The 23969-nt window shown below is 38.1% G+C and overlaps 1 protein-coding gene and 1 pseudogene across 1 annotated transcript; both read left to right on the forward strand.

Annotated features, from left to right (window-relative positions):
* Positions 1-3297: 3297 nt before the first annotated feature.
* Positions 3298-10209, forward strand: LOC127657920 (zinc-binding protein A33-like). Its single transcript, XM_052146913.1, has 6 exons — positions 3298-4164; positions 4383-4478; positions 6492-6722; positions 6872-6894; positions 7017-7135; positions 7254-10209. The coding sequence occupies exons 1-6, from the start codon at positions 3742-3744 to the stop codon at positions 7787-7789; spliced, it is 1428 nt and encodes a 475-aa protein (XP_052002873.1). The 5' UTR covers positions 3298-3741; the 3' UTR covers positions 7790-10209.
* A 6849-nt stretch (positions 10210-17058) lies between these two features.
* LOC127657654 (protein 4.1-like) lies at positions 17059-22365 on the forward strand (annotated as a pseudogene).
* The last annotated feature ends 1604 nt before the right edge of the window (positions 22366-23969 follow it).

The following is a 23969-nucleotide window of genomic DNA, read 5'->3' on the forward strand; positions in this document are numbered from 1 at the left end:
TGGACCTAACGACTGCAGAGTTGTCCTTAGGCCAAAGCACGGGTATATCCCTAAAGTGCTCTCTATACCCTTCAGAGCACAGGTGATATCTCTGGCAGCGCTATCGTCCTCAGCAGACGAAGGCGACGCGAATTTACTCTGCCCGGTCAGGGCGCTCAGAGTATATTTGGAACGTTCTGCCCTGTTCAGACAGACAGAACAATTGTTTGTAGGCTTTGGCGGCCGAACTAAGGGTCTTGCTGTCTCAAAGCAACGAATATCGCGCTGGATAGTGGATGCTATAGCGCTAGCTTATGAAGCCAAGGGCCTTCAATGCCCCTTAGGCGTCAGAGCTCACTCTACGAGGAGCATAGCCTCCTCGTGGGCATGGTCGAGCTGGGCCTCGCCTTCGACATTTATCAGGTTTTATAACCTTCAGGTCCCCTCACTGCATTCCAACATTCTGTCAGTCTAACTGTGGAATGAACTGGAGTATATACATGCTGGGCATTATCTCCTCCCTTATAAGGTCCGTCTCTGACCGGCTTAGAGGGTTTATTATGCGTACCAGTACACAAAAAACTCAGTACATAAGATATGTATTTGTGTTTGTACAAGGAGCGCCCCACCTTGTAGGTAAGGGCGCCCTGTCATACCCCTCTAAATAGCTCGCCTCCGGCCGGCTCGTGGAATAAGCACTTTGCTTTAAGGCTCAGGCACCTGCCTCTGGCTTTATACAGCGAAGTCAGCACACACGGCGTTTTACATGGGTATCCCATAGCGTAAGCTACTTACGCAATAGGAGAGACCTCTCGATAAGGGAACGACTCGGTTACTAACGTAACCTCGGTTCCCTGAGAGAGGGAACGACTATTGCGTAAGCTGCCGTGCCTGTGCTTGGTCAGTTGCTTCAGTCGATTGAACCTAAAGAACCGGAATGACGGGATGCTCATTATATAGCCCTCATATGCTAATTTCAGCAGGCTATGAGCGCGCGAATGCGGGACTCGCCCCCATTGGTTGCGCGTTCTAAGTCGCCCCGTCATTGGTTCGAGCAGTTGCCGCAGCACAGCCAATGACCGAGCTGCCTCGCTCATCACTGTCTGCTGTGCAGCTGCAATGCGTTTTACATAAAGACTTCAATATTTCTCGAGAAACGGAGTTTTCCCATAGCGTAAGCTACTTATGCAATAGTCGTTCCCTCTCTCAGGGAACCGAGGTTACGTTAGTAACCGAGTCGATATAAGCGCATGCCAAGAAAAAACGGTCAAATTAAATGTTTTGAATAAAAAAAAAAGGAGAAGGCAGCTGCTATGTGATCTCTGATTGTTCCTGCTAACACAGCGTGCACATGCGCAGCTGATTCATGTCTATGTCCGCTGGCGTGCAGTCAACGGAATGTGCTGCTCCTCTCAGCCGCTCACTGAACAGAGCAGACGCAGTGGGGAAGTAAGACCTCACGCTTGCAGTACTGGCGATATTTGGAAATTTGGAAAGTTGCTAAGGTTTGTCCAAAAAGTCGCTAGATTTGTCGCTAGTCGCTTTTTTGAAAAAATGTCGCTAAAGGGGTCTGAAAAGTCGCTAAAAATAGCGACAAAGTCGCTAAGTTGGCAACAATGCAAAGCCTACGAACTACGCTTATATGCACTCAAGTCACGCCCATTTTGGCGGGCTTTGATGCAGTGAGCGCGCGGAAGCCTCTCATTGGATGCGAGTTCGCCCAAGCTCGTCTATAGGCTGCAGCAGTTGCCGCAGAGCAACCTATGAGCTCGCTAGATAGCCCGCTCAAGGTCTGCAGCTGCCGCACTGCGTTGACAATGGATACAAAAATTAAGGATAATTTTTTGGCTTCAATATCTCAGAAAAGATTAATCTTTCCCGTAGCGTAAGCTAGCTTACGCAATACTCGTTCCCTCATCTAGAGAGAACCGAGGTTACGTTAGGTAACCGATACGTTTTGTTTTTACATGATAATATGTTAGTTACAATAAAAGTGATAGGTAAGATAAATATGGAAATAAAGTTTGGCCCAGTTCAGTTATTAAAACCCTAAGTTTATTTACTTATTTTTAAATAAACATGTTTTGCAAACAAAAAAGTCTCAGAGTATATTTTATTATTAAAGTTTAATATTAATAAGAAGAGTATACCTATCATTTTATACCTGACTGACGCGTTGAGAAATGTCTTTATTGCAGTTTTTTACTGTTTTTTTTAGCTGTGTTGAATTTACAGGTTTATTGAAGGGACAATTCTATACATTTGGAGGTGTAACAGGAACAGTGTGAGGAGAAATGGAAATTGTGCTGTTGCCTCCTACCCTATCTACTCTTGTCAGTTGCTTTGGTAGTTAAGCATTTGAGAACAATGTGTGAAAATATAAAGGTAGGGCATTCAGCTAACAGAAGCAATTAAAATGGAGAGGATAATTCATCCAAAAATGAAAATTCTCTCATCATTTACTCACCTCATGCAATCCCAGATGTGTATGACTTTCTTCTGCTGAACACAAAGGAAGATTTTTTAGAAGAATATATCAGCTGTAGGCTATGTAGGCTATATAGGTCCTCAAAATACAAGTGAATCAGTACAAAAAAAATTTTAGCTCCAAAAACCACATAATGTCAGCATAAAAGTAATCCATACGACTTTCTATATAGTGTAACAGTAAGAGGTTTCAGTTACATTATGACTAAAAAAATATTTTTTTTACATTTGGCATGCTTTTAAATACATATGCCTGCCCATATGGATGTGCTGCACCGATAACCAACAAAGCTGAGATATTTTTCTAACAAACTTCGTTTGTGTTGAAGAAAATATTAGAAAGTCAAGCATGAGTTTGAGTAAATTATGAGTGAATTAAATAATAATAATAATAATAATAATATATAATAATAATAATAATATATATATATATATATATATATATATATATATATAATTTATTTATTTATTTATTATTTTTTTATCTTTTTTATTTATGAGAATCTGGAACCCAGGTCAGGACAGGGTGTGCATCTATTACATAGATTACAAAATACATTGTGTCATACAGAACATATAGAAATTACGGGCCTGGGACATTGCAGTAGGCCTATCATTGCCAGCAAGTCATACAATTGCACACAAAATTACGAATATATTACGTAACTGGAACGTTCTTGGTTATCTTGCAACATTAGGAACCCGTATGACAACGTTGTGAATTGGTCATTTAATGGTAATGAAATTACGGGCCTGCGACGTTGTAGTTACGTTACCAGTGAGTAAGTCATGAAATTACCAAAAAGTACGGGGAAATTACGTAACTGGTAGGCCTACGTCGTGTGTTAGCTGGGAAGACATGAATCGACAAAACATCTTTCCTTTCCATAATTCGTTAACCATAACGTGTGATAATTGGTGTTGCAGTGAGCTGAGGCGATATGGACGGTCAGTTTTTTTTTTAACAACACTGAAGACAAACTTGTTTGCCCGTTTTCTCTTTTATTATTTTTTCCGCTGAACTCTCTCTCCGCCCTCTCCCTCACACGGAAGTAACTGAAACATAAATTGACAAGACAAGACGTCTCATGAGGAACAAATCGCTACAAACTTCTCTCCTTTTTTAAACATGTATTATGTTTGTAACGTTTTTAACGCAGAAGGACTAGCGTTTTAAGGAGCTTTACGATTCTAAAAAAAAATCTCAGAAAACACTGTTATCGCTTTAGTTGTTTTGCCTGTTCAAAGTGAAAGTAAAACGCGCGTCGGTGCAACATGGCAGAATACGAGGACGAAGATATCACAGACAGACCATCTCTTCTGGAGTCTGATTTAACTTGTCCGGTGTGCAAAGACATATTTAAAGAACCCGTGTTGCTCTCATGTAGCCACAGTTTCTGTCAGGAATGTCTGGAGGCGAGCTGGAAAAATCAGTCGAAACGGCTCTGCCCGATGTGCCGAAAATGCTGCGACGGAGAAACACCGATTCCCAACCGCGCATTGAAGAACACCTGCGCATCCTATAAAAAAGAGAGAAGTTGGAGAGGGACGGGTTTAGACGAGATTATCTGTGGTTTGCACCAGCGACCATTTCAGCTCTTCTGCATTAAAGACGAGGAACCTGTGTGCGTGGATTGCGTGACACTTCACCCCGGACACGAGCTGTGCCCGATAGACCAAGGAGTGCCATTCTGTAAAGTGAGCCCAGGAGGAGAAACTGTCTACTGTCATGCTATGTATTATTTTTCTTCCAGTGTGATGTACAGGCCTATACTGATATTTGACCATAAAGTAGCCAACTTCCTGTTAAATCCACTGAAATAAACTGCTGTCTTTCCTGGGTTTTGTGGAATTATGTGATGGAGTGATGCCTTGGTTTCGCATTCTTACGTGCATACCTTTCATATTATTTACAGGAAGAGCTTAACTTGAAAATCAAAATACTGGAAAGCAAGCAGGATTCATTCAGAAGAATGAAGAAAAAGTATAAAGACACAATCTCTTTTATTGAGGTAAACAGTCTCAGTCAAGAATTTACAGTATTGGGGGCCAAACACAATCAAATCAGCCATCTTTTGTAAAACACTCAGAAGTTTTTATTGTTCTTATTTATGAAGAAGGGAATGCTTTATTTAATAGTTTGCTTTAAAGGAATAGCTTAAAGGAAAAGTTTAACCAGAAATGAAAATTCTCTAATCATTTACTCACCAACTTGCCATTCCAGATGTATATGACTGTCTTTCTTTTGCAGAACACAAACGAAGATTTTTAGAAGAATATCTCTGGTCTGTAGGGCCACACAATGTAAGTGAATGGTGACCAAATCTTTAAAGCTCCAAAAAGCACACAAAGGCAGAATAAATGTAATCCATATGACTCCAGTGGTTTAATCCATGTATTCAGAAGAAATGTAATCGATTTTGGATAAGAACAGACCAGCTTGATTACTCTTCTTACCACAATCTATCGCTCTGCACACGCATCAACACTACGAAGTCTAATCAAGCTTGAAATCATGATCATGCCTAGAGACTGCAATGGCAAGTTGTACAGTGGAGAAGGAGTTGCATTTTGGTCTGTTCTCACCCAAAACTGGTTAGATCGCTTCAGAAGACATGGATTAAACCACTGGAGTCTTATGGATACTTTTTATGCTGCCTTTATGTGCTTTGGAGCTTCAAAGTTTTGATCACCATTCACTTGCATTGGATGGACTTGCAGAGCTGAGATATTCTTCCAAAAACCTTGGTTTGTATTCTGCAGAAGACAGAGAGCCCTATTTTAATAGCGCTAAGAGCAGCGCTTTGCTTTAAATCATAAGTGCAAAGTCAATCAGCATGGCCATGAAGTTTTGGTATTTTCGTGTTAGCAAGTATAGGCGCAAGTGGGTTTGGTGGAATTTCTTGCACAAAGTGCTAATGGGCTGGTCAAGTGCAGTTTCATGCTGAGGTTCTTCTCCTGTTATTATATAGTTATATATCCCTGTCAAGTACCAACAAAGAGAGCATATTCAAGAGAAGTTGGTTATGTAAATGGACTACGCAGTGAATTAGAAGAACTGAAATATCGACTTAAGTTCTTTTGTGCATTGACTGCGTTGTTGTTAAAGGGCACCTATTATGCCCCTTTTTACAAGATGTAATTTAAAACTTTGGTGTCCCCAGAATGTGTCTTTGAAGTTTCAGCTCAAAATACTCTACAGATAATTTATTATACCATGTTGAAAATGGCAATATTTGGGTGGGAATAAAAACGAGCTGTTTTTTTGTGCATGTCTTTAAATGCAAATGAGCTGGTGCTCCCCGCCCAGTATCCAGAATGGGGCAGAGTTTTGACATCTCTGCTTCAGTTAACTAGACATCATAAGCAATATTACTGACAGCGAAAATAGTGTTGTTGAGCCCTACATGTTTGAACCGGAGTCAGACACTGATGAGGGAGAAACTCCGTCAGAAGTAACAACTTTGAGAATGAACTAGGAAGTTTCCGAATGGTTATTTATAAATGTATTTATTTGTTGTAGAGTTTTTTTCAGCAGTTTTGCAATGATGGATGAGCAACACACACACACACAAATACTGTTACAATGTTCTCTGTGCGCTATAACAAAACAACACACACAAACAAACAACTGCTAACACATTTATGTTCAAACACCATGTAAAAGTGAATTCTGCATAATAGGTCCCCTTTAATGTCAGCCATACTTATATGACAGTGACACTCCTTTTATACACATGGAAAATGTGGTTCTTGTCGGAATTTGGATGTACGCTCCATTAAATTATAGGTTATATTAGTATTATTAATCAGTTTTATATACATACTGACACACAAATCATAAGATGAGGATAATGTGTTGGATAAGATGTAAATGGCACGGTAAAATAGAGCCTAGCAAGTCCGAAAGTCATACACATCTGGGATGACATGAGGGTGAGTAAATGATGAGAATTTTTTTTGGGTGAACTCTCCCTTTAATAAATTACACCATATGCTTCTCTCACCTTTACGTTTTGTTACAGAGCCAGACTCGGGAGGCAGAAAATCTATTAAAAATGGAGTTTGAGAGACTCCATCAGTTCCTAAATGATGAAGAAACAAATAGAATAACAGCTTTGAAGAAAGAGGAAACCGAGAAGAAACAGATGCTGGACAAGAAGATTGAGAGCATCACTCGTGATATTTCAGCTCTCGCAGAACTTATTCAGTCAGTGAAGAGGGAAATGGGAGCAGAGGATTTGACTTTCCTGCAGGTAAGATTTTAGTTCTGTATGAGTTACTAATAGTAATCTAGGTGAAAAACCTACTCTCTGTTTACCATATCCTAATAAATAACTAAATCAGACATGAACCCCTCATTCACCTCATTTAAGTCAACTTTTCACATCTTCTACTCCTTCAGAATTTCCAGAAGCTAAAGAGAAGGTATGTTTTTCTTAGCCTCATTTTTCTATTATGTACCTGATATATTTTAATAAATTATGCTTTCATTCTGCTGTTTGAGAGGGTGTAGGAATCTTTAGATGATTTCTTTACATCTACTGCAGAACCCAGTGGACTGGTGAGGATCCAACGAAGGTTCATGGAGCTCTCATAAACATGGCCTTGCATGTCGGTGGTCTGGGTTACAAAGTCTGGGAGAAAATGCAGTTTCATGTCCAATGTTGTGAGTGCACATTTCACTTTGTGTAATGAATATGCCATATAACCACAGAGAGGTTTGCAGGTCACTGTTAAATATTGGCGTAACATTCAGTCATTCTTACTAATTGATTTGTTTACAGTGCCTGTAATCCTGGATCCCAACACAGTCTCTCCCTGGCTGTCCATGTCTCCTGAATTTTCCAGTGTGAAAGAGAGTCTCGAGAGGCAGTCTTTCCCAGACAACCCTGAGAGGTTTGACCCCTGTGTTTTTATCCTTGGCTCAGAGGGTTTCTCCTCAGGGCGCCACCGTTGGGAGGTCAGTGTTGCCGACAACCCCAAATGGATCTTGGGAGTGTGTAAGGAGTCAGTGGTTCGGAAGAGGAAGTTTACCATGACAACAACAGCAGGTGTATGGACCATTGGGCTGAGTAAAGGGGTCTACAATGCCCTGACTACTCCACGCACTATGCTAAATGTAGAAAGAAGGCCTGAAAACATCAGGATAAAGCTCAATATGGAAAAGGGAGAGGTATCCTTCTGGGATACAGGCAACAACAAGCACCTTTGCACTTATAATGATAAGTTCTCTGGAAAGCTTTTCCCCATCTTTGGCCCAGGCCTTCACAGCACACCAATGACTATTTTGCCTGCCAAAGTGACCATCCATAAACAATAAGTAGATTTAGTTTGTGTCTTTAGAATACAAGCATGTTAATGCAGAAGAGTTATGGGCCGTTCACACAGACACTATGTATTATATGCATACATAGGCTGTGTCTCGTTTCGAAGGCTGCGTGCTAGGTTGGACACGTCCTTTGAAGGCTGCATAAGTATACCGAGTGTCCTCTATTAAACAAGCCTTGTTTAAACGAGACGGCCTTCGTAGGACAAACGTAACGTAACATGGTTGCTATGACAGCATACCACTCTTTAATAAGTAAGAGGGCTTTGAGTGAGAAGGGAACAGATTCCCTCTGGAAGGGAATGTATGAGGTACATTTTAGGAGGGTTATAATGATGTAATGAGAAAAGAAAATTTATTTTTAAGGTGTACTTTCAGTCTAAAATACTTTATTTTAATTATATATTAATATCATTATACATATTGTATACTCTGCACCCGTCTACTGAGGTACTTAATAACATTCCTTGCTATTGAACATCATATTTATGGGCAACATTTACGACCTCCGGAGGACGAATCCTTCCAAACGAAACATATTGACTGTCTATTTTCAGGGTAGAGAAATTCTTTCAGTTATTGCTGCAAAACATCATTGCAAAACAAGTATTTTATATCAATCACCTTAATATATTTTACCATAATACTTCTCAACTTTTCAACTTATAAGGCAGTGTCTTTTATTGTGTCCTACTAGTCATTTTACCAAAAATATCTCTTCAGTTTTGAATCTTGTTTTGTTTTTTCTTTAATATGACTGTCTTTTGATTTTGTGCCATATTTGTTTCATTACCTGTTTTCAGTATCAGCAGAATTGTATGTACAGTAATATCAGCAAAATTACAGATCTGAAATATCTGACTAAACAGACATAATGCTTCTATTTATATTTGACACATTTCTGATATATTCAAAGGGGAACTTTTAAGGTCTTCCACCAATAATGGGATCTAAACCAGTCCCTAAACTAAAATAAAAAAAATAGGTGATACAAATTCCATTCTTCACAAGGTCACTCACTTCACCAATCTAATTCATATTAACCAAGATTGTCAGAGCATTCACACATTAGGTAGTGGATATACCAAGATTCATTTCTAAATTATTGTGAAAGTCCATGTTTTGAAGAAATGTCTGGAGTTGCACATTTATCTACAAGTATTTCAAATATTGGACTTTCAATAAAAGTGATGTGATACATAGAATTTCTCATTAGATGCTTGTTGATTTTGGAATGTATCCAATGGTCTTAAATGCCTTTTGGACTAAACATATTTTGAGCAAAAGTTTGACAGTTACAGTCTTATCTGTGCTGCTTCTGAGAGTTCATTGTGCTTTCTCTTGCACTAAGAGAGTTAGCAGAATGAAGACTGGAATGGGATTCCTTTGCCCAAGATACATATACATAATATATTGCACGTACACTGTTATATACAAATGCTTGTTAAAACTGCTTGATCCAATACATCAATACGTTTATAAGTTAACATTAATAGGTGTTCCTAATACATATGTGGTATGAATATATATTTATGGAGTTATGCCTACGGAGCTAGTAGGGTACAATGGGGCTAAAGGCACACCTTAAGGAAAATAAGCTTTAATCCTGTTCACAAAATGTAACAAGATTGAAAAAAAATAGATAACTTTTTATTAAATATTGATAGAGCAACACAATCTGTGAAAATAAATAATCAAAGAAGGTTGTTTTGATTAAAATTAAGTTTTTCATAAAAGCTGGTGAGGGGGCCTGTGAGAAATGTTGACCTCTCAGTTGATATAGACTACCGGTAAAAAGTTTTGAAACATGTTCAAAGTAGTCACCCTTTGCCTAGAATTTACAGACATGTTGACACTTTCTCAACCAACTTCTTGAGGTATCAAGCTGGGATGGTTTTTAAACAGTATTGAAGGAGTTCCCATCTATGTTGGGCACTTATTGGCTCTTTTCTTTATTATTTAGTCCAAGTCATCAGTTTCAAAAACACATTTGTTTCATAATGAAATAAATTAATATGGTAGCACAATTATATTTTTGACTACAAAACAAATTTCAAACATTTTAGCATATGCCTTCAGATCAAAAGATTTTTAAGATCATAAGAAAATGTTCAGTCATGTGTTGCAAAACTTTAGACCAGTGTGTATATTTAAGCATGCTGGCCTTTCCTCAGTTCCTGTTTTCATAGTGTGTGTGTCAGTAACGGAAATCATGTGGAAAGGTTTCACTCTTGAGATTTCAAAAGTTGAACATCACTCCTCAGTTCTAAAACTTTTTTTATTTACTTAATGCAGAATCTGTAAGTGTCTTTTTCAAATAAGGTAATGGTTGATTTAACTGGATAGTGTACTGCTTTTCCTGTTCTTGCAAAGATATATAATGCTGTGCTGAACAATAAAATACGAGAAATCGCTGATGCATATTAAGTGTGTGTCATTCATTTCTCCAGATCGAGACAGAGACAGTAGACCTGACTTGATAGTTAGAGGCCAATCCTTCACCTCACGCTTGGCGTAAAAACCTCACACGTTGCGGGTAAAAGGTCCCCCATGGGGTTTATATTGATATCGTTTAGGACGGTACACACACACACACACACACATAAACAAAAATGAATAGAGGAATTGGTTTGAACTGACTTGTTCTAATTCAAGTTGTGCAAACTTAAATTAATTTTGTCAGAGCAATTACATAACATCTAATTAATAATTTTAAGTTGGTACAGCGAAATTTATTTTATTAACCATTAGTATATGCCAGGTGAACATGTGTAACTACACTGAAACTGTTGCACTGTCAGTTTAATAACAACTGATTCGAGATAAGCAGCATTCAAATCAAACTATGGTGACAAGCAGTGATGGGTCGTTCATGAAAAATTTGTTTTTTAACAAATCTTTTAAGAGACACAAAAGAACGAGTAGTCTCAGAGAGTGATTAGTTCATTTTGTGTTAGCCGCGCATGCGCATTTCGCAACCTCTGTTTGTTAGGTTAAAACAGCACAGGCGATGTAAAAGGAAACAGAAATTATTAGTTAAATTCTTTTGGTCCGAGTCATTCGTTCTTTTGTCACGTGACAGCTGTAAACGCTATGCATTACTCACACAGGAAACAGGGTCACAGAGGTGAACTAATCTTTCTGTTTCTACACTATAATTTTTCCTTAATGGGGCTTTAATCGAAGTTAGCGTTAATAGACTTGTTGGGGGATTTGGATATTGAAAATGTAACATTTTAATTTAATCCTGCTCAAATGAACGAAATGACTTGATTAAAGGTTTGTTCATTTTGCTGAATGAGATCAAGATCCAAACCAGTAAAGTTATTTGATCTTCCCATCACAATTGAAAAGTAGTACATCCTCAAAAAGAACAAGAGACTATCTTCACTACAATGGTAACTCCAAAAACTCCAGCCTAACAAACAATCATTTTGAATGCCAATACAACACAACATTAAACATTAACAAATCTCCTCCTATTCTCATCTTACTCTAAAATGCATAAAATAACACTTAGTTTCATAATTTGTTCACCCCATCCAGTCCCCTGCAAAGCATGCTGTGAAACGGAAATCCCCTGCCCAGCTTTTTCAATGCTACAAAAGGTATTCAAATAGTCCTAACTCAAATTGATTAAGTAAAATTCAGTTTTACTAATTTAATTGTATATAACGTAATGAAATCAAGTTAAGACAAAATGTTGCAGAATTGTTTTGCTTTAATTTATTTTAATTAAGTAAACTGAACAATCTGCAAAAATCCTTTTTTTTTAGTGTATAGGGGCAATAGTTATACGGCAGAATTTGTCAATTAATGCAAATAAATTTGAGACAGCAAGACACTTTTTTGTAGTAACAAATTAAAGTAATGCTGATTCAAAATAACCGCTTCACACAAGGGTTAAACGTTTTCTGTTAACATTCTTAACAAATTATTCTATAAACAAATGAATCTCCATTGTGACTGGATCAGTCCATGTGAGCCCAATTTTTCTTAATAAATCTATTCCCCCCCACTTAAGAAAATAAGACAATTTTTAATGGGGGCCTTTAGCACCTGCAACAGAGGTGCTTTTTACCCCAAATACTATCCTTTCACTTATTGGGCATTTAATACATTTTTACATTGATACATTTTTAATTAACAACTTTGAACAAAACTGAAAATAAAGAATTTTGTCTCAAAATAAACTTGTTAATTTCAAGGATTTTCATTACATAAATTACAAAATTAAATCAAAATCAACCTTTAGACCTTACACACAATGATCTTGTGGATCAGGAAAAGTTTTGCAGTGCATACTCACAAATATGTGTTTAGGAAAGAGCTGTGGTAGTGGTGTTTTGTGAGAAAATCAAATGTGCTTTTAACCCTGGGGCACCCTATCTATTCACTTTGGTGTTTGCAACATAAAAGTAGAAAAGTTATTACTAGTTATATAGGCTACTAGTTATTACTTGTTTGAAAAACTTTTCACTTACATTATCTCACAAAAGTGAGCACACTTTTGTGAGATATTTTTGTAAATATTTGATTATATCTTTTCACGTGACAACACTGAAGAAATGACACTTTGCCTCAATGTAAATTAGTGAGTGTACAGCTTGTATAACAGTGTAAATTTGCTGTCCCCTCAAAATAACTCAACACACAGCCATTAATGTCTAAACCGCTGGCAACAAAAGTGAGTACACTCCTAAGGAAAAATGTCCAAATTGGGCCCAAAGTGTCAATATTTTGTGTGGCCACCATTATTTTCCAGCACTGCTTTAACCCTCTTGGGCATGGAGTTCACCAGAGTTTCACAGGTTGCCACTGGAGTCCTCTTCCACTCCTCCATGGCGACATCACAGAGCTGGTGGATGTTAGAGACCTTGTGCTCCTCCACCTTCCATTTGAGGATGCCCCACAGATGCTCAATAGGTTTTAGGTCTGGAGACATGCTTGACCAGTCCATCACCTTCACCCTCTGCTTCTTTAGCAAGGCAGTGGTCATCTTGGAGGTGTGTTTGGGGTCGTTATCATGCTGGAATACTCCCCTGCTGCCCAGTCTCTGAAGGGAGGGGATCATGCTCTGCTTCAGTATCTCTCAGTACATGTTGGCATTCATGGATCCCTCAATGAACTGTAGCTCCCCAGTGCCGGCAGCACTCATGCAGCCCCAGACCATGACACACCCCCACCATACTTGACTGTAGGCAAGACACACTTGTCTTTGTACTCCTCACCTGGTTTCCGCCACACACTTGACACCATCTAAACCAAATAAGTTTATCTTGGTCTCATCAGACAACAGGACATGTGCTGTGTCCTTAGTCTGCTTGTTTTCAGCAAACTGTTAGCGGGCTTTCATGTGCATCAACTTTAGAAGAGGCTTCCTTCTGGGCCGACAGCCATGCAGACCAATTTGATTCAGTGTGCGGCGTATGGTCTGAGCACTGACAGGCTGACCCCCCACCCCTTCAACGTATGAGTGCTGGCAGCACTCATACGTCTATTTCCCAAAGACAATGGATATGACGCTGAGAACGTGCACTTTGGTGGACCATGGCGACGCCTGTTCTGAGTGGAACCTGTCCTGTTAAACCGCTGTATGGTCTTGGCCACCGTGCTGCAGCTCAGTGTCAGAGTCTTGGCAAACTTTTTATAGCCTAGGCCATCTTTATGTAGAGCAACAATCATTTTTTTCAGATCATCAGGGAGTTCTTTGCCATGAGGTGCCATGTTGAACTTCCAGTGACCAGTATGTGGGAGTGTGAGAGCGATGACACCAAATTGAACACACCTGCTCCCCATTCACACCTGAGACCTTGTAACACTAACAAGTCACATGACACAGGGGAGGGAAAATGGCTAATTGGGCCCAATTTGGACATTTTCACTTAGGGTGTACTCACTTTTGTTGCCAGCAGTTTAGACATAAATGGCTGTGTGTTGAGTTATTTTGAGGGGACAGCAAATTTACACTGTTATACAAGCTGTACACTCACTATACATTGCAGCAAAGTATCATTTCTTCAGTGTCGTTACATGAAAAGATATAATCAAATATTTACAAAAATTTGGGGTTTGTACTCACTTTTGTGAGATACTGTATATATTAGTTGCTGCAATATAGTGAATAAGGATCCTTGTAATTGGCCTTGTTTCTTGAGCACAGTTCATGATCTCAGTGCTCACGTCATGGGAACTTGCGTCGATCCTTTACTCTTCATAGAAAGTTGGTGAGAGCTACAAGAAGGCACACGAACACCTCACGTGCAAAGGTAGGTTCATTATGCACATTATTTATTTTTCAGTTTTACATTATTTCATAATTTCCCAAACAAAAACCTTTCAATTGTATTAGGGAACAGATCAAACTAATATTAGGGAATAAATAAAAATCTCAAAAATGCCACTTGAGTTCAAAATTTACCTGTGACAGGGCGGAGGGCGGGGCCAGGTGTGTAAAATCATGACCCGGCCCCGCCCTCCGCCCTGTCACATTACTCCCTCGTTCTCTCACAATATAAATAATAGAAAATGGAAAATGGAAAACCAAAAGACACAAACACGCACATATAGGATGGACAGCTGCCCGTAAACGTTCTCTCTCTGTCGCACCACCGTCCGAAGTCAGCCTTTATCCCTCTCGGAGGCTTGATTAGCCTGATAAGTGGCCGGGTGTGTAAAATCACGACCCAGCCCCACCCTCCGCATGTCACATTACCCCATTCAAAATACGCTCATTTATAGCAGTGCTGAATAACACCGATAAGCCACAACATTAAAACCACTTGCCTAATATTGTGTAGGTCCCACTTGTGCCACCAAAACTGAGCCAACCTGTCTCTCAGAATAGCATTCTGAGATTATATTCTTCTCACCACAATTGTACAAGTCAAGTCAAGTCAATTTTATTTGTATAGCACCTTTCACAACACATATCGTTTCAAAGCAAATGACTGTGGCAAGGAACACAAAACTCCAGATGAATATAATGCCAATATAACTTATGTATAGTGCAAGTCATGATTTAAAATTATTAAACTAATAAGTGTTAAGGGACAGTGTTTAAACAAAATTGTATATGCACTGTAAGATTAATGACTAATGCAATTGTCCATGTTAGTTGGCTGATGAAGGCTTTTGTTGGCAATTGATAGTCTATGTATTCCACTTCAAGAGTGTAGTCCATCAATAGACAGAGGCGATGCAGGCAGAGATCAGTGAGGTTCATCTGAGATACTGTAGACTATGTCAGTTTAAGGCCATTCTCATTCAACAAGGCATTTCTGTCCACAGAACTGCTGTTCACTGGATGTTTTTTTGTTTTTGGTACCATTCTGAGTAAATTCTAGAGATTGTTGTGTGTGAAAATCCCAGGACATCAGCAGTTACAGAAATACTCAAACCAGTCCATCTGGCACCAACAGTTAGCCATGCGATTATCCAGCCATTTGTGTGGCAGCAGTAAATAAAATCATGCAGATACAGGTCAGGAGCTTTAGTCAATGTTCACATCAACCATCAGAATGGGGGAAAAATGTTGTCTCAATTTGATCTCTTTTCCAGTATTTTATAGATTGATTTGAGTTTTCACTATATTTAGTTTTATATTAGTACTATAGGGCTGCCAAAGTTATTGTGTTAACTGATATTATTAGAATTTCTTTAATGCTAAATATACTTTTTATGTACTATACCAAATATTTATAAATTATATAATTATATAAATTAAATAAATACACTATATATTCAGTACTTTTTAGTCATGCATTTTAAATTAAAATGTATATTAATTTAGTTTAAGTTTTTTTGTCAACTATATCAGTTTTAATTTTTAATTCTTTTAACAAAAATGTTTTATTTACAACTTCAATTCAAAAAAAGTTTGGACAGTGTAGAAAATTCTACAAATAGTGATTTGTAGAATGATGCACTATGTAGATGATAGTGATTTGTAAATCAAATACAAAGCACTACAACAATATGCAGGGTTGGGGAGTAATGGAATACATGTAACGGGATTACATATTTAAAATACAAAATATAAGTAACCGTATTCCACTACCGTTACAATTGAAATAATTGCTAATTACATTTACATACAAAAAGTATTTTGATTACTGAAGAGATTACTTTGCATTTTATTGGCATTTGTTTCATTTCATATTTAGTCCTTTCAGATGGAAAACATTTGTACATATAAATGATGTGATCTAAAGTGCATTTGAACAGCGGTGAAACACTTTCTTATGATGTGTTACATTCAAACGAGCAGACAGAGAAGTACGTTTGAAGTAAGTTTGCAGAAGAAATAGAAATAATCCTTGTGTAAATTGTCAGCTTTACGCTAAGATAAAATGTTATTTCTAGCCATTTTTCATGCACATGTTACTAGGCACAATAATATTTATCAAGAAAATTCACGTTAGATCATAATTTCTTTGATAATAGTGTGAAAACCTTATTCTTGATCATAATTTATTTTATTGTTTTCCTTTAAAAATATAAATAAATCCTTTAAACAAGATCAATTTGATTGATCTAGTTTTAGAAACAACACTGCATAAGATATTTAGGTTTTTCAGAGAATGTATTGTTAAAGTGTATTTTAACATTTGAGTTTTTATAGTCAAAACTAGTGAAAATCTAAAAGTATTTAGAGTATGTTACTGATCTTGAGTAATCTAATGGAATAAATTACAAATTACATTTTACATCATGTATTCTGTAATCTGTAGTGCAATACATTTCAAAAGTAACCCTCCCAACCCTGACAATTTGTTATTTGATGTTTTACTTTGTGATTTAAATTTGTCGTTTTATTTAATATATTCATTTCAGATCGAATGATTGCAACACGCTTCAGTAAAGTTGTGACAGTTAAGGGTTTTTCAACTAACATCACCATTTCATCTAATAACACTTATTAAGTGTTTGTGCACTGAAGACACAAGTTTGTTAAGTTTAGCAAGCAGAATTTTCCCCCATTTATCCATTATGCAGGTCTTCAGCTGCATAATTTTACAGGGCCCTTATTGTCATATTGTTCGCTTCATAATGTGCCATACATTCTCAACTGGAGACAGATGAGGACTGCAGGCAGGCCAATCTAGCACCCGCACTATCCATACTATGTACTTGTAATCCAGGCAGTATGTGGTTTGGCTTGTAGTTTTTGTTAATAACACTGGTTGGAATGTAGTTGGTAATCTTAAATGTGTGTTCAAATGTGTGGCATGAACAAGTGCACATCTTTAGTACATTGTTTGATGTGTCTACAGAATGTGAGTGGTGCAGATGTGATGCCTGGAGTGTGTTCTGAGGGACTAATGGTGTACTAAACAAACAGTTTCTCCTGGCCAAGGGTTCTTAAAATCTCTCACAATATTCAACATCTTTCTTCTCAACATGCGCCCCACTGAGGTATTCCTGTTCACCAAGACCATATGGAAATGTTTTTCTTTATAACCCATTTGTTTTGTTTTCTGTTTTTGTTAGCATTGTCTTATGTTCTCTTGCTCGTTTGGAGAAGAGAATAACTGGAGTTGTGCCCTGATTAAGCAGGATGAGACTGAGAGAGTTATCTGCTTCAGTTTACCCAAATACCGTGCCTGCAAACAACTGTGGAAATGCTCTGTGGAGCATCATATTTTCTCCAGGTGAGTCTGTCTGTGTATTTTACTTGCTGACCAGCATACATTTCCACATCTGCACATTTTCATGGCTTACTTCACTTGACAAGGTACAGTACTAGTGTCCATGTGATCACAAGAGGGCGCTCCAGGCAAACAGATACATATATGAACTTCTGAGAAACAAGTTTTTAGGAAGATTATTCTTTTTTTTGGAGGTTTCATGTACAACCAAGTTTGATAAGACCATACCACTGAATGTGTTTCTCAGAAACTGAATTCAAGACACAAAAAGCTAAGAGGTTCCCTGTGTTGGGATCAAGGTTCCATTGCCATTGGTGCAATCAGTCTGAGTGTCTGGAGGACAGTGCCAACATCACACAAGCTCCTCCACAATTCACATGCTTTACCATCATGTTTATTCATAAATGTTGGTTTGTGGGTACAAATGATTGAATGTATTTTTTGTCATTGTTGTTAGCAAATAAAGAAATCCTTGAGGTTCTAAAGCAACCGATCCAAACAGAATTGGATGAGTGGTTCCTGGTCTTGGTTCAGACAAATGGAACATTTCTGAATCTGGTAAGGTCCTGTGGCAAATTTAAAGTGACAGTTCACCCAAAAATTAAGAATCTCTCATCATTTACTCGCCCTCATGCCCAGATGTGAATGACTTTCTTTCTTCTGCAGAATTGTTCAGCTCTCTTGGTCCATTCAATGCAAGTGAATGGTGGACTTTGAGGCTTCAAAAAGCACATAAAAAGTAAAAAAATACAAAAGTAATCCATACGACTCCAGTGGTTAAATCCATATATTCAGAAGCAATATGATAGGTGTGGGCAAGAAACAGTTAAATATTTTAGTCCTCCTTTAATATAAATCTCCACCTTTCACCAGCCCCAACCAGTAGGTGGTGATGTACACGAAGAATGCTAATCGCCTAAAACAAAAGAAGAATGTGTCTCACCCACACTTAAATCGCTTCAGAATACATGGATTTAACTACTGGAGTAGTATTAATTATTTTCTGGTGCCTTTTTGATGTTTTTTGGTCCTTTACATTTTTGGCCACCATTTGATTGCATTGTATGGACCTACAGATCTGAAAATATTTTGTTTGTGTTCTGCAGAAGAAAGAAAGTCATACACATCTGGGATGTCATGATGGTGAGTAAATGATAAGGGAATTTTGAGTTCTGGGTGAACTATCCCTTTAAGACAAACTATTAAATAAAGAATTCCCTTTTATCTAAATGGGAACAATAAAGAAGTTGTGAGTGTTTTACAAAAGATGGCTTTTAGTTTACAAACTGACTGCCTCACAAATATATATATATTTTTTGTATTTTTATTGATCTGTTTTACCCTCAGAGGCTCCGATTCACCTCAGTGGCTATAGCATGATAAACGAATGGGGAGATATCTTCAATTTGCTCTTGCCACAACTGCTTAATTTCTAATACAAAATGCTTACTTATTATTTTAAGTTTCGTTCATACAGATATACAGTATAATCATTTGCAACTGTATATTTGGGATGTCTGTTTTTTGTTTTCTCCTCTTCCTCCTCTCTTGAATCTTTAATCTATAGTTCACTAAACCACTTAATCATATTTTCTGTTAAACTGCAAACACCCTGTACAGACGATGTGATGCTGAAAGCAAAAAGCTGTGGGAGTGGAAGCAGCAGGCTGATGATTCGTTTGTTCTCCTGGACCGAAACCTATATGAGTCACTTATAATGCTCTAATGCAGGGGTACACAATTAAAGTTCCAAGAAGTCCGGTCTCTATATTCCTTCCCACCAAAAGTCTGGATAATAATATGTAGATTTCATGGTGTCAGTAGGTATATGGCTAGGAAATTATGTATCTTTTTTTAATAGTTTTTATAACTTGCCACGTTGGCTGCAATAGTACTTTGTAAAAAAACAAAAAAGAATGTAACTAAATCCTGATGAGGACATTGGGGGCCCAGAGACAGCAAAAGTAGTGGGGTCTGAGAGATCTTTTCTTCCAAAAGATCAAAATATTTCATCAAGACTTCATCAGTCGAGGGCACTTGGGTATGATAATAATAATATTAAAAGATAAGATCAACTGTTTGTTTTGAAGCTGAATGACAGCAGTCCATTTTTTGTGTTTAATTATTTTTACATTCAGAATCTATACCTATATATGGGACACAGGAGGCCTTTTGACATATAAACTACTGTGTGTTCAAGGTTGTCCCTTGAGAGAAAATTTATAAAAATGTAAAAGTCTGAATGGACCATTTTTATATTTTCCTTAGAGAATCTACTAACAACAGATAAACAATTGACATATCAACAGTGAAGCATTAAACAGGTGTTTGCTTAATTTAAGTGTAAAGAGGCTTTCCTTGCCATGATGACATCTCTGATTAATTTTCATAAAATTTGAACAAAATCTGTTTGTTTATTATGAAAGGCCCCTAACACGCTGACTAATAAAGCTACATTTAGAAGAAAAAAGACGTTATAGTCTAAAGGCAGATCTGGACCGGTGTCTGCCGATTGAGTACCCCTGCTCTAATGTGTAACACCATGATACATTTTGAAGTGATGAAACGGAGTCTAGAGGTAGTGGAGGCTATTTGGCTATTGGACAGAAACTGCAGGAATTTGAAGTACTGAGGGTTGGAATACAAAAAGTGGAACGTTTGGAGCAAAGGCTGCAGCAAGTTGAGAAAGAGGGGCTTCAACAATTGGAGACAGCTGATTGGTACATTCTGTTAGATCGCAGTCCATTGATGTTCACTATTAACCTCACAGGTATATTATCTTTTCAGCTTTGGAACTGTAACCAGAAATGTTGTTCATTGCATATCACCAATCTTGTCATTAGCAAATGCTGAAAATTTTAAATAAATAAATAAATAAATAAGTAAAAAATAAAACATTACGAAGTGTTTCAGGTGATTATACATTACATTGTAATTCTTTCAGCCCAGGAAGAATTGCAACAGGAAGACATGCCGAAATCAATGGAGTGGGCCGATGGTTGGTACACTCTACTGGAGGTGCTCCCACATACCAAAGAGAAATCACCTCCTCTTCCAGGTATCTATGAAAAACTAAACAACTGAACAAGCTACTCTAAATCAACAGTATTTGGAATGGAAGTGAATGGAGCCAGTTCATAAATGCTAAAACGTCTAGATGTGTTTTTGTTCATGTTTTGTGTTAATGTCTTTTATTTTGAAAAGTGTTTCCATGTTATTTCCTGTTTCCATGTCAAGTCATGTGATTATCCTGTTTCCCTCATGTTCATGTGTTCTGTTCCCATTGGTTATAGTCAGTCAGTTCAGTCTTGTGATTGGTTGTATTGTTTACTTGTTACCCATGTCTGTGTTTTTAAGCCCACATGTTTGCTATTGTCTCTTGTCAGGTATTATTCATGTAACATCAAGTCATGCTCTGTTCACGTTTGGATTTACGGTTTTTGGATTTCACATTTGTAATAAACTGCACTTGGGTTCTTCACACTGGCGACCTGTCCAGGGTGTCCCCCGCCTTTCGCCCAATGTTAGCTGGGATAGGCTCCAGCCCCCCGCGACCCTGTACACAGGATAAGCGGTTGACGATGGATGGATGGATGGATGGATGGGTTCTTCACATCATCTCATCTTTGTCTGCCTGTCATTGCCAGTAATTTAGTATTTGTCATCTTGGACCTACACTGACACCTAGGGGCATAGATGCAGCATCATTCAAATGAAATAATTTTCAGTAAACAATGCCATTTAATTGTTAATTATTCACAGAGTGCCATGATTAATTTAATCCGAGAGTTAAAGTGTCCGATAACAGGGCGGTTACTAAGATTAAGCGAGATTCAGCTGGTCTTGTGATCCAAACATGGCAGTCCCCATGAGGGGACCCTCTCCGTGTAGAATAAAAAACCTTGCTTAACGTTACTGATATGACTGGAATATTCATCTTATGTGAGTGCTCATGATTGTATTTGCATGTTTCAATATTGCAATTCATTTCTTTTAAAGTTATGCTTTTTTTAATCAGGAAATATTTCTGAGAGCACCTTTAAGTTTAAGTGAAACATATATCTTGTTTAGCTGTTCAACTAAGCAAATTATTTCCCTGTCCTCCCTTCATTATAAAGTCTGAAAAGTAAATTGATAGCATTTTACATCAAATTACAAAAGTAAATTGATAGCATTTTGCTTCTGCGTCCAGATGTGATCTGCTTCATGTCTCAAGAAGCCTGGGCTGAAGAAGATAGGAGATAAGCAGAAAGGAAAATACAGCAGGAACTGCTGCCACCAGAGAATCCAAAAACACAGAGCAGAGAAGAGGTGAAAACAAAGCAGTAAAAACAACAGGAGTAGGTGCTTAAGCAGAGAGCAGTAGAGCCTCAAAATGATGGGGAGGATGACTGGTTCATCATTTTGGATGCTTCTCCTAAAGGATCAGGTACACACACTTGCACACAAGTACAAAAAAGCACACTCCTAAATACACAAATCAGAGAATATGCATCATGGATTGTGTTTGTTTAAGTGCCCTTGGCTTATCCAAATCGTGAGCTTCATGCATAGACCAGAGATGAGGTGTTTCAGAGCAGAGTAAAAAAAGAGCAAAAAGAACAACAGGATACAGTAATAGAGAGGAGACCACAACCATTTATTTTTGAGAGAAGGGCAGTACAACTTCAGAGTAACATGGAGGATGACTGGTGCAACATTTTGGATGGTTCGCCCAAAGAATCAAGTACTAACAGGCTCAGTCATAAGCACAAGCACACACACACACAAACATACACAATCAAATCAAAATATGCATCATAGATTGTGTTTGCTTCAGTGCCCTTGGCTTATCCAGACCTGCAAAGCACCCCTGTTGAGCTGTATGAGGAGACAAGAGAAGAGATGCCTCAGAGCATGAACAGAGCAGCAAGTAATTGACGTGATAACTGTGAGCAGTAAAGAACAAATAGTAGTAACAGAGAAGAAGAGGATGAGTGTAATACAAAACCTACAGGAGGTTACAGTGATGCCCAGGGAAATTGGTGATGACTGGTATATTATTTTTGAGCCAGTGCCTCTTGAGCAGAGACACTTATCAGGTAAACAACATGCAACTCTCTGCAAGCATAATCAAACCTATTTTTTTTTTTTTTAGATAAACACTCAAATTCTTCCAAAACTGTCATGTTGCACAATTCTGTTTTGTCTGTTATGAAGACTAAACTAATCAATGTTTAGCTCACCCAAAAATAAAAAATATATTATTTACTCACCCTCATGACATCCCAAGCCCATATGGCTTTCTTTCTTCTGTGGAACACAAAAGGTGATGTGACGAGGAGGAGGGTGTGGCCCGGCCATGAGAATGCATGCCTGGCACTGAGTTGCCTCAACCAGCAGGAGAGAGAGATCAGGAGGAGCCGGAGATGCCAGAGAGGTAGAGAGACACATGGAGCTCTGTTTGTGTGAGCGTTTGTTTTGTTATGCTGAAAAGCAGTTTTATGTTGTATTTTGTTTATCAAATGTCTTTTTGGTTGATAACACCGTTCCTGCTTTCTGATGAACAAGAGGCGACAGAGAACCCTCGCCGCTGACGTAGGATCGTGACACTGAGGATACAAGATACGGTGGTTCTAGAGCGGATCATCAGGAGGCAGAGGAGCCCGCTGCCGTTCGCCTTGGGGTGGAGGAGCCCGTTGCCGTTCGCCATGGTTCGGAGGAGCCCCTTGGTCAGAAACCAGAGTATTTTTCTTTTTTTCCTCTCTCTCTATCTCTCTCTCTCTCTCTCTGTCTCTCTCTCTCTGAACTTTGAAGGTCCAAAAAGCATATTAAGGTAGCATAAATGTACTCCATTCAACTCCAGTGTTTAAACTCATGTTTTTAGAAGCAGTATGATAAACAGTGGTGAGAAGCAGACAAGGTGACAGCCAAGTTCCAAAAAGGTCAAAAATGTACCATAAAAAATAGCAATTCAGCCAAATCTACTCTAGCTATGCAATAGCTTTTTGTGAGGAACAGCATGCAGGTGAGTAGATAATGACAGATTATTCATTTTTGGTAAAATATCACCCTTTAATGTTGTGTATGTAATGTAATGGACATTATACCTGAAAGATGAAGCAGAGAGCTAATAGATGACACAAACTCCAATACTGATGTTTTTATGGATAACATGTCATTTTTCATTTTAATGTCAGTTACTCCAGAGACTCGTTTTGTCCATGTGGCTTCTTGTGAAGGTTGAAGATAGGAGAGCTGTGGAGAGGAGGACAAAAGTGGAGATGCAGAAAGAGCAACAGACGCTGGTTTCAGTAGTAGAGAGCAGACCACAGCCAGTTCTTTTGGAGTGCACAGCCTCAAAGGGACATGGATGATGGCTGGTTCATAATTTTGGATGTTGTTCCTAAAGAACTAGGTGCACACATTAACTCCCAAGCACAATCATCCACACACAATTAAATACACACATCAAAATATGAATCATGCATTGTATTTGTTTCAGTGCCCTTAGTTTATCCATTCCTGTGAGGGACAACTGTTGA

Source organism: Xyrauchen texanus, chromosome 17 (genome assembly GCF_025860055.1).
Source record: "Xyrauchen texanus isolate HMW12.3.18 chromosome 17, RBS_HiC_50CHRs, whole genome shotgun sequence".
NCBI lineage: Eukaryota > Metazoa > Chordata > Actinopteri > Cypriniformes > Catostomidae > Xyrauchen > Xyrauchen texanus.